This window comes from Monodelphis domestica, chromosome 6 (genome assembly GCF_027887165.1).
Source record: "Monodelphis domestica isolate mMonDom1 chromosome 6, mMonDom1.pri, whole genome shotgun sequence".
Taxonomy (NCBI): Eukaryota; Metazoa; Chordata; class Mammalia; order Didelphimorphia; family Didelphidae; genus Monodelphis; species Monodelphis domestica.
In genome coordinates, this window is record NC_077232.1 from 86,180,999 (window position 1) to 86,193,437 (window position 12,439).

The following is a 12,439-nucleotide window of genomic DNA, read 5'->3' on the forward strand; positions in this document are numbered from 1 at the left end:
TATTCATGATACCTTTTAAAATGTCCCTATTCCCTGTTCTTAGCACAATAGAACTAGAATTTGATAAGGACTAAGTGAATGCCTTAAAAAAATAACAATCATTGGGAAAAGAAATATTCTATATAAATATTAGGCCAATTTGGGCTGCCATATGGTGGGGTATAATAATTTTGGGGCCATTCATGGAATGTTAGGGATTTTTACTTAAAGAGAATTTCAGTAGTTCAAATTTCCATAATGTTTTATAGTTCTAAAAATCTTCTCTCACCATCCCTCAAAGGATAGGAGTCAGTATAGGGTTAAAAAAAGTTACAGCTGTGCCAGGGTGATGTAGTTCAGGTTGTCGTACTGACCCATATAATACTATGCCATAGCTAGGATTTGAGGAGAAACATAATATTGGACAAGGTCCATGATACTGACTAAATGCTCTTCTTGATTACAAGAGTAAAAATAGAAGAAATTTCTGTTTATGTAGAACTCAACAATGATGGCACAAGATGATGATCTTGGCATCTGGCTGACCAGACTAAAGACCATTTATGGTCAGTTGACCATCCTTCATGGAAAATCTAGCCCAATATCTTTCTAGAATTTCATGAGTACCAGTGAATTGGATACTGAGATGGATATATCAATCATGCATTGCTTCATCTCATTTTTGATATATCATTAGCCCACCTCCTCTTCTGATCATACATTGCCTGGATTCTTGTTCACAAGTAATCAGCTATAATATATTGGAGCCTATTTACATCCAGTACACATTCTTTTTTATTGTTCTTTGAGTGACTGCCATTTTGGATTCTTTTCAGATTTGGGGTGTATGATACACTAGGCTAGAGTGTATGTGTTGTGTTGTGGTTTGGTAGTGGTGGTGGCAGTAGTGGTGCTGTATTTGTGTGTGTGTGCGTGTGTGTGTGTGTGTGTGTGTGTGTGTGTTTGTGTCTATTGTGGAAGAGAGAAATTATAAGGCATGCAAAAAGACAAGAAGCAAGACAAGAAGCTGGAGATTGATCCTCCAGCTTCTTGTCTTGCTTCTTGTCCTTTTTGCATGCCTTCCTCCGCAGTGTGTTTGGTTGGTGATTCGGGAAGGTGTCTAGTTGATAGCTGTAGCACTTATACTCTAGAATACAGCTTAAATAATTGTTAAATTATTTAAGACAAGAGAGTAGAATGACAAAGTAGGCTGGGATATTATAGGAAAACCCATTGATCAGTATTACAGACATATGAATTAAACAGATTCAGTGGCAAAGCACAGTTAAAACTTATAGGAGCAATGTAACATCAGGATCATGGTCATAAGGATTTTTGTTTTTTCCTTTCTCTAGTATGATTCTTATATTGAGATTCTCAGATCAAGGTAAAAGTTTCCTAAGCAAGAATAAAGTTTATTTTTGCTCTAATGACACTATTATTTCTAGATCATAAGCATCCCAACTGTCACAGTGAAGACTTTCTGTCATTCCTTGTGAATGTACCTAGAGCTAAAACTAGGAGTAGGCATGGTAGGCAGCTGTCTAGGGTACAACACATAAGGAAAATGCAATAACAGCATAAGTTTTGCTACAAATTTTAAAATATTTTGTAATCTAAGTAATTCTACTCTTTTCCATGTGTAGATTGATTGTGTAATGCCACACTGAAGAAAGTTAACATAGTAGACTAGTTTTCAATGAACAGAAACTAGTAAGCTAAAATCACTCCCCATCCAATAACAATTGCTCTTGAAATTGGAAAACAATTTGGCACAAATTATGATTAGACCAACATCTTGGACTACATGCCACAAAAAGTACTAAATAGATAAGAGATGTAAATAAAAATGGCCAAACTAGAACAAATTTAGTGGCAAATGGAAGGATGCAATTTTTATAGGCTAGGGTTAGAGGGAGAATTCTTAGCCAACCAAAAAATAGAGGTGATTAGAAAAGATGAAAAAAATCAAAATTTTAAGAGGCTTTTATAACCCCAATCCTAGCCCTAACCCTAAACAAAATCAGCACAACACAGTTAGAATAAGAGGAGAAACCATATTCAGGATAAACTTCATAGAAAATATTTTTGACAAGGGTCTGCTATATCTAAGAGATATATATGATGATAACTATATAAGAAAGAAAACCATTGGATAAGGTGAAGTGATTAAACAAACAATTCTTAAGAGTTTTCAAAGGCAGAAACGTAAATGATCAAATATTTGACAGAATGCCTGAGATCACTAACAATGGGTACAATTAAAAAAAACTAGTTTTTTCTCATACCTCTCAAATTAAAAAAGATGACAAAAGACAAAAAAGGTGAATGTTGGAGATACTGTGGGAGAATAAACACATGAATATGGGGCTTGCTAGAAGTGTTCTATCACTTTTAAAAACCACTTGGAATTTTTACTAAAATGTTATTAAACATTGTATCCCATTCAATTCAGGGGAGCCATTATCCAATGGAGGTCAAAGAAAGAAAATTCCCATATATATAAAAATAAAATGCTTAAAGTAGTACTTTTATAGTACCAAGTTTTAGAAATAAAGTAGAACAAATTGGGATATATGAATACATAATAGTGGATAGAATTATATAATCTGATACAGTGAAGTGAAAAGAATGTAGAGGGAAATTTATACAATGACCACAATAACATAAAAGAAAAAATAATGCCAGAATTCTTCTCAATAAAATAATTTTGATTTGGGTAAGTTATTGTAAAGGCAAGCAAATTCCTTTCAGTGAATTGTAAGGGAGGATCAAAGGATCATAGATTTAAAACTTGGAAGACATTTAGGGAAGTCACTGGGTAGTTGTAGCAATATGCCAAAAAAGCATCAACAAAATATTTACCTTTTTTTTTAAATAAATGTAATGTGTGACTTAACACCCTTGGGGGTTGGAAACACACAAGGGCATCATTTTCAGATTCAAGGGGTACAATTTTTAAACCTTGCCTAAGGGCCATAAATATGTCATACTAGTTCTGAATGTCCTCAACATAAACAAATTGTTACATTCATTAGTTTCTGGGGGAAAGCAGTTATGGCTGAAATATCTGAGCGATTGAACATAAATGCGTGAATGTGTTCTCCGGAGAGTAAATGAGGTGATACTAACTGCTGACTGAGCTACCTATATTCCCAAGGAAAAGTCACAGAACCAGAGGATTTATAGCTGAAAAGGCCTTGAGGCATCATCTTGTCCTCTTATTTACACATGATGAGAATGAAGCTCAGGGAGAGAAAGTGACTTGCCTGATACACAGTGAAAAGCAGATAGAATCTGTATTAGAACCCAAGGCTTTTGGCTTAACTAAAAGGGATGTACTTCCCTGTATTGTGCAAATCTCACTTCTTCAAACAACTAAAATCAAATCAGTTTGTTATTGTGTATAGTTAGGGTACAGGTTTTCTGTACAGTATAAGGAATGATGTATGGCAGGGGTTCTTAATCTGAGATTTGTGAATTTGACATTTAAAAAAGAATTGATGTCTGTATTTCAGTATGGCTTCCTTTGTAATCCTGTATATGTTATGGATTTTAAAAAACAGTTCTTAGAGAAGACTAGATTATAAACTCCTTGAGGATAGACTGTCTTTCTTTTCTTAATTGTATAGCTCTTAGCACAGTGCCTGACACACAATAGATGCTTAAGAAATATTTACTGAAGAGAATTGAGAAGGGGTCCCTAAGCATAAGGGGACATAGCACTGGTCTAGTCAGAAAGATCTGAGTTCAAAATGGCTTCAGACACTTACTAACTCTATGACCCTGAGGAAGTCATTTAACCCTGTTTGCCTCAGTTTCTTCATCTGTAAAATGAGTTGGAGAAGAAAATGACAAACCACTCCAGCATATTTTTCCAAGAAAACCCAAATTGGGTCACAAAGAATTGGAAAGAACTGAACAATAAAAATAATATTTAAAGTTTATAATGAACTGGAGAAATAGCAAATCCTCCAATATGCTGTCTACAAGAAACACATTTAGAACAGGGAGACACACACAGAGAGTAAAGGTAAAGGGCTGGAATAAAAACTACTATGCTTTAGCCAAATGGAAAAAAAAAAGCAGGGGTAGCTATTATGATCTCAAACTGAATTATAATGCAATACAATTGTGGTATAAGAAATGACAAATAAGATGATCACAAACAAAACCATAACAAAACCTGGAAGTAATACAAAGCGAAGTGAACAGAACCAGGAGTACATAGTACATAGCGAAAGTAACAATGTATGATGATCAACTGTGAATGACTTAACTATTATCAGTAATGTAAGGATCCAAGATGATTCCAAGAGACTCATGACCAAAAAAGCTATCTACTGCCATAGAAGGAACTAACAAAGTCTGAATGCAGATTCAATAAATCATTCTTCACTTTATTTCCTCCATGAATTTTTCTCTAGTGTAAGCCTTCTGGGTCTTCTTTCACAACATGATGGATGTGGGAATACATCCTGTATAGTAACATATGTTTACCTTCTATCATATTACCTGCTATGTTGGGGAAGAGGAAAGGGTGGGAGAGAGGGAGAAATGGATCCCAAAATGTCAAGAGATAATTATTGAAAATTCTATCAATATATAAAATGGAAAAAAATTTTAGAAACTTAAAAAACCAAGAAATAGCAAACCACTCCAATATCTGTGCCAAGAAAACCCCAAATGGGGTTGCAGAGTTGAATACAATTGAAAAATGACTGAACAAATGAACAATAAGCATTGCCATATGATCAAAGGGGTCCAGGAAAAAATAATCAAGAACTCTTGATATAGAGAAAGGCAAAGTAGCCAACTTTAGGGTTCTTTTTTTCTAATTTTAAAATTTTATTTTTTCAAGATTGTATGTTCATATAAGTTTTAATAATACCTTCCTGACATTTCACAATCCCTGTTCTCTTCCTCTCTTCTACCTCTCTCCCCTCTGCAAGAAGGCAGGTAATATGATATAGGTTATATGTGTATTAATGTACAATATATAGTTTCATGTTTGTTATGTGGTGAAAGAAGATACATATGGCTTATCTAAAAGAAAAATTGGTGGAGGAAACAAAGTGAAGAATGGTACACATGAATTTGCATTTAGTCTGTTCTTTCTATAGTGGTGGATATCCTTTTAAAGATCTAGGAAATATTATTGGGTAAATGGCAGTGAACATTAAACAGAGAGATCATTCCACTTAAGGAAGTATTTTATGACAAGCTCAGAAATAGAATATCCTTCAGTCATATCTTATTTTCAAGTATAATCCACATCGGTTCCTATGTCTGCTATTCCTCCCTAACTAGTTTGGGTAAGGCTTCACATGCACCCTATATCAATGGGATTCCCCAGGACTGGATTTTTCACCAAATAGCATGAAAATCTTAGCCTAAAATTATGATCATACATAAATTTAACTTTTTATACTGCTGCCATTGAGAAGAATTAGATATTCCATCTTCTAATGAAAATACATTGAGGAATTTAATTCTTGACTTGATTAGAACTCATAGTCTTTTGGGTAGGTTAATAGACATCCTGTCTCTTGTTTCTCTGATTCCATGTCTCTTCTCTTTACTCTGTCCTTAATAGAAAAGCCAAAATGAACTTCAACATACATAAGTTTGGCTATATCATTCCATTTCTGAAAGTCTTTTAGTGACAGCCTATTGCTTTTTCAATAAAAGTCAAATTCATTATTCAAAGTTTTCCATAATATTATGCCAACTTACTTTTTCATTTTCCTCTCCATACTTCTATATTGCAACCAAACTGGAGTATTAGCTATTCTCTACTCTTTCCCCAATCTCTCAGTTCTGTGCATTCATTCAGATCATCACCCAATTCATAAAATGCTTTTCCTCCTCATATCCAGCTAGTCATATTCCTTTTTTTTCCTTCAAGGATAAGTTCAGGTGCCACCTTCTCCTGAAAGCTTCCTTGCTCCTCTTAGCAGAAAATATCCTTCTCAAATTTTCCAAAACTACTTTCTCTTCTGGGCCCATTCCTCTCCTTCCCATATCATTTATTGATATGCATGCTATAAACTCTTAATAGACTGGAAGCTCCATGAGGGCATACAATGTGTTATTTAAAAATCAAAACAAACTACTTTCTGCCTTAATTCTAAGACAGAAAGTGCAATAAGGGCTAAGCAATTGGGGTAAGATGCCCAGGGTCACAAAGCCAGATTTGAAGACAGGTTCTCCTGATTTCAGGCCTGGAACTCTATCCATTGTGTTACCTACTTGCCTCCATTGTGCCATTTTTCATCTTTGTTGCTTAACATAGTGAGCACTGGGTCATAGAATATTGAACTAGTACTTGAAGGAACCTTACAACCACTTTATTGCATATTTGATCAAATGAAGGTCCACAGAGATTGTGATTAGCAAAAGATCACACAGGTACCAGACAGAACACAAGGACATTTATAAGTGTATTGTAGTATACCTCCAGGATATCGATCAGGACGTTTTCTTCTGGTTGCTTCGTGCTCCTAACGTTCTCAAGCACAATTGAATAGTACACGCCCTGTGGGTCTGACTGGTAAAGGTTGTACGTGTCCATTTGGTACCATTCTTGGACAGCCACAAATACCTCATTTTCATCAGTGCTGATAATCTGCAAGTCCTGCCAGGAAAGAAATGGAAAATGAGCTGATATGGATCAGATGCATGATTTTATTTATCTAATGAGGATTTTTAACCCACCTACCTCCAAAAAGCTTGCAGGCACCCTGTAAAATCTAACACAATACAAAACAGGACAATATAAACAGAACAAATCTAATTAAAAGGAGCAAGGAAGTAGATGTTACCAGGCACCTGGGATGAGTTAGCTACTACAGCTAAGCATGGAATTTGGCCCAGAGCTTTCTGGCTGCTAAGGCAAAAAAGGAAACACATTTGGTTAGGTAATTCTCCTTGTCTGATTAAAGGGAGGAAACATTGATATGAAGAGACATTTCTGTTTTTGTTATTCAACATTCAAAAAACATTTTACTCAGTCTTTTGTGTTACCTCTTGGAATAGATACAGAGCTTCATGAGACACAGTTCTTACCCTCTAATTGCTTAGCATCTTCAACTCTGGGGTAGATGAAACAGAGGCAATTAGCACTTGAGTCTGAAGAACCTACATTTAAGTTTTATCTCTGACAACTACTGTGTGATCCTACGTAAGTCACTTGACCACAGTGGCTAGACAACTCCACATATTTGTAAGTGGCAGTGCAAATGCCAACCTGCATTAGTAAAGACTTTTCCCTGGGAATGTCAGATGCCAATGAAATTACAGGTTCAGTTTGAAAAAGTCATATGGACAAATAAATAGGATGCAATTAAAATTTGTGATGCTCAAAGAGCTATGAGATCAGAGACAGAAAAAGTTGTGGACATTCAATGCATTAAGAGCCAGAAGGGACTTTGTAGATTATCTAGCCCTATCCCCTATGACACATGAGGGACCAGACCCAAAGAGATTGTGACATGGCAAAGGTCACACAGGGAATAAGAAGTAGAGCTGGAATTCAAACTCTGAAAAACCCTGTTTGCTGATCTTAAATCCAGTGTTCTTTCCATTGGTTGTTCAATTGTGTCTGACTCTTCATGATCTTACTTGTTTTTATTGTTTTTTGACAAAGATACTATAAAAGTGGTTTTCCATTTCCTTCTCCAGCTCATTTTACAGCTGAGGAAATTGAAGCAAACAAGGTCACATGACTATTGCCTAAAGCCATATTTTGAACTCAAGTCTTCCAAACTCTAGACACTCAGCTGCCTGATCTCTCCCACTAAAAAAGTCCTTTATGGGAAGGTATCAAAGAGGAGGAATCTTTTTGAGGAGGACCTTAGGAAGTCAACATTGAGAGATGATGGAAAAGTAGCTTTCCAGATAAAGTCACTATCCTAGACAATAGATTCAACTAGAAGTTTTAAGGAAGCAGGCAAGTTTATTTATTTATTTTCCTTTCTTTAAAATTTAGAATATTTTCCCATGGTTACATGATTCATAATTTTTCACACACCTCTTTCCTCCTCATCTTCCAGAGCTGACAAGCAATTCCACTGGGTTATACCTATATAATTGTTCAAAACCTATTTCCATATTATTCCTATTTGGAATAGATCTTTTAATGCCAAATAAAATAGATAACAACAAAAAATATAGATCTTTTAACACCAAAATCTCAATCATATCCTTATCAAATCATGTGATTGGTCATGTGCTTTTCTCCTGTGTTTCTACTCCCACAGTTCTTTCTCTGAATGTGGGTAGTGTTCTTGGCAGGCATGTTTATAATAAAGGCCACCAGTGAGAAAAAAGGCAAAGCATATAGTCGTGTTTTCTAAGGAATTACAGAAAAAGTGTTGTAAATGGATGTTTTTTAACACTGGCCAGTTATAAAAGCTGAGAATGCTAAGATCAAGTCTTCAGTCTTTGAGGGCATTTCTGTGAGAGAATGGAATGACTAAACCTAATCACAATGATGTGTAGTGACTGAATTTAGTGCAATTATCAAATGAAGAGAACCCAGAGGAACACAAAGAGAAAATGCTCATCAGGCTGCCCCTCTCTCGGGGGAAGTTTGTTTGCAGTAACTCCTTTATCTAGTTTAACTGAATCATCAAATGTCAATCCCTGATCAAGTTCAAGACCATGCCTGTGGTTGGGACCTGGGGTGATAAAGAAATATCTATAAGATACCATCATGAATCTCACTGAGTTTATATTCCAAGAAGACAGATGATCCATATAGAGAGAGACATAAAATCTAGAAGACAAAAGTGTCAAATGGATGATATAGATTAGAAATGTCAAATTTATGACTGTTGACTGGCTAGTAGCAGTGTGACCCAAATCAGATTAAAATGTAACTAGACCAATCTAGCCTCAGATATTTCCTAGCTATCTTGGGTCTAGGCAAGTCACTTAACACCTACTGTCTAGCTCTTACCACTTTTCTACCCTAGAACTAATTTACAATGCCGTATATTAATTAATTAATTAATGTTGATTCTAAGACAGAGTTTAAATTTTTTTTACAAAAATATTACTGGGAAATGTTTAACAATATGCATAAAATAGAATATAACATAGATGATGCTAATTTGTTGTCTTTTAAGTTAATATGCTACATTTGAATTTAACACCAATGATATATAATAAATTTACAGACTAGAGGGACATTAGAGATTATCTGGTTCATTTCTCGCATTTTACAGAGAAGGAAACAGAAGCCTTGGCAGGGTAAATAAATCAACCAAGGTCACATATTTAGTGATTCGCAAAGTTGGAACTTGAATTTAGGCTGTCTGATTCTTAGATTTAAGCACAAGGCAGGAGTTGAGAGGAAAGAGAGACTACCCATGAGATGAACTGGTATGGTAAAAGAAAGGTTAAAAGAAGATATAGAACTAAAACTTCTATCCAATAGCCTCAATTTTGCCCTTTCTGCTTAATTTGAGTAAGATGAATTCCTTTTCCTCAGGAAATCAATGAATTGATTCACCAGTGGATTTAAAGTACCAACTATGTTCTAAGCATTACGCTAGATGCCACAAATGACATAGTAACTACCCTCTTGGCAGTTAAATTCTTCTGGAGATGGTACAGGTACATATATAGCCATTTACAAAATATATGAAAATAGATTACTTGATGGGAAGATGCTAGCCACTGGGGGGAGGGGGATTAGAAAAGACCTCATGTAGGAGATGGCATTTGAACAGAGTTTCAAAGAAAGATAGGGGCTTGGAGACAGAGCAGAATAGGTAAAGTATTCTAGTTCCCAAGAAGACAACCCATTCAGAGGCACAAAAAATGGGAGATGAAATGCTATTAGAGAATAATATGACAGCTAGTTTAGCTAGATTCCCAGGGTATGTGTAGGAGAGTAAGGCTAGAATGCTCAACAGAAGTATTTGTATTTAATTTTAGAAGTAATATGGAGGGAGCCCCTGTGATTTATTACACAGGAGAATGACTTGGTTAGATTTCTGCTTTAGGAACATCACTTTGGTAGCTGTGTGGAGGGTGAATTGGAGAGGGAAGAGTCTTGAGCCTGAGAGACCAAGTGATGAGGACCTGGGGTGGCATCTGGAATAAGCAGAGAGAAGCAGATGCCTGAAAGAGTTGTTGTGAAGCCATTAATGGCCAGGCTTGGTAAAGGCTTCTGGCTTTTAATTATGTGTGACTTGATAGCTGGGAAACAACTACCAAGAGAGAGAGAGTACAACCCTTGTGAGCACAATAAACTCAGAGTTGGAAAGTTTGAGATTAACCTTTGATTTCATTGTTAACTAGTTATGTGGCCTTTGACAAGACATTTTACTTTTTTACATCTTATTTTTATCATCTGAAAAATGGGAATGATGCTCTTGAAGGGCTGTGGTGAAGAAAGTAGTATATATGCATGTTTGGTGATGATAACGATGATGATGATGACAATGTGGATGATGATGACTTTCTATTTTTGCTCATTTCTTGCCTTGCCAAGGCATCCTGAAAGTGTTTTATTTATTTTTTTTTTGGCGCCTTTTTTTGTCTCACTGGTGGCTGGGAATATTTGACATGCTGCAGTATGCTGTCAAATATCGTGCCTGGCTCTGCCTCAGAAAGTACACATTTTATTTCTTTTCTTTTAAAAAATGTCTTAATAGATTAACTCTAGGCTCGGCTGAGTAAGTAAATTAAAAGCTAATGGCTTCATTTAAGGCATATGTAATTGGTATGGCTTAGGAAATGAGTAGCAGCACTATTTCAGAACATGTTTGTTTCAGAGGGTCATGACTCCTTCAAGAATCAGACAGTGGAACAAGCATTCTGGGGTGGGCATTTATTTAAGACACGGCAGAGAGCCATCACATGGAAAAGACTAAAATTCAAAAACTCATATACCCAATTGAGGTGATTCATATGGGAACAAATGTCACCCACCACCAGAAGAGACTGAAAATTTCTGCTATGTGTAATGAGGTACTAGATTCAAAATAGAAGACTTTGGGGACACAGATGGCACCTTTATCACTCTTGGGAACTGAAGGTAATATGGGAGTCAAAAGAGAAAGGAAGATTTGACAAGTGAACATATGAGTAAGAAGATAGTATCAGAGAATGGATTTCAGATTTCTGGATTTAAAATAGAAGAATGATGGATAGTGTCTTTGCAATGGATGAAGCACAATGAAGAAAGGCTGATAAAACAACAATAAAAAACCAAGCATAATATTTGCCTAGAGCAGTGAGAATTTAATAAAGATGGCTTTAGAAGGGATGAAACTCACTAAATAGGTATGATAAGCCTGGTTCCCCAGAAAGTAGCAGATAGAACATGGACCATGGAATGCCATACTCTGTGTAATTCCAGCCTCCCCCTCAATCTGTAATTTAGACTTCTGTCTTGTTATCCTGGGCTATAAATGATGAATTTTCCCATTATAAAATCTTGGTTTCAGGTCCTGTACACCTCTTTTTGGTCTTTTCTCTGCCATGAAACTTGTAGCTCTTATTTTTTTCCATTCATTCAATAAATAGTAGTATGACATGACTGTAATTCTTCAGGGAAAACATACAAGAAAGGAACCAATAATAAAATCCAAAACATAAAATGTCTGTATACAAATGTATAAAGCAGGGCTAATATAATCATTGTGAACAAGGAGTCCTGATATAACACAGAAAATTTGGCCTCATGGGTATAACAGTTACTTGGTGGAATGACATTAATTATTAGAATTTGGACCTGGAAAGCTAGACTTCATTCAGTGGCATTACAAATTAAGGATATATTCGTATGTGAGAAAATCCACATGCTCCCTTCTGGAGATGGACAATGTTAAGAAAGGATCAATATTCATAAATATTAGTGATATTTTGTTAGGACACATTACTAACTCCTGAACTGAAGTAGAATTTAGATGAAAGGTATTTTTTTTTTGATGGGAATTGAATTCTGATAGCAAGGAATATCTATATTTATTTTGGTGCTTTTTCTTTGTCCAAAGTAGATTAGCTGATGAATTTTAAAGATGGAAGAGTAAGAGGAAGCAGCACATTCTAGTTTCCAATCACATTTCTTCCACAAAGATCTTGAAAATGAACCAAATTGAATTCTGATTGAAGAATGAAAGAAAAAAAAACACAATACGTTATTTTTCTAGGCCAGGAAAACCAAGAAAGACAGACAGGACTTTGGTGAGGAGCATTCTAGAGCCCAAGGACAGAAAGAGGGCTGAAACTGGGTACCAACACTAGTAAACATTGGGGCAGAAAGAAATCACAGGAGATCACTGATCTAGAGCAAAATACAAGAATGGTGACAGCTGGCAGCTTTTTTTGCCACTATCTAGCTCCAGATCATTAAATATCTATTTTTCCTCTGAAGATTATACTCAGTTTAACTAGATAGGTGATGCTTGATTTTATCTAAGCTCTTTTGGTTGTCAGAATATCA

The 12,439-nt window shown here is 35.6% G+C and overlaps 1 protein-coding gene across 4 annotated transcripts in view; it reads right to left on the reverse strand.

Moving 5' to 3' along the window:
* Positions 1–12,439, reverse strand: part of SORCS2 (sortilin related VPS10 domain containing receptor 2) — a 1,375,930-nt gene that overhangs the window by 200,610 nt on the left and 1,162,881 nt on the right. For all 4 annotated transcript variants that reach the window (XM_001372355.3, XM_056802395.1, XM_056802396.1 and 1 more), the window contains one exon: positions 6,437–6,616. In XM_001372355.3, coding sequence (XP_001372392.2) covers positions 6,437–6,616 — 180 coding nt within the window. The remainder of the gene's footprint in view (positions 1–6,436; positions 6,617–12,439) is intronic.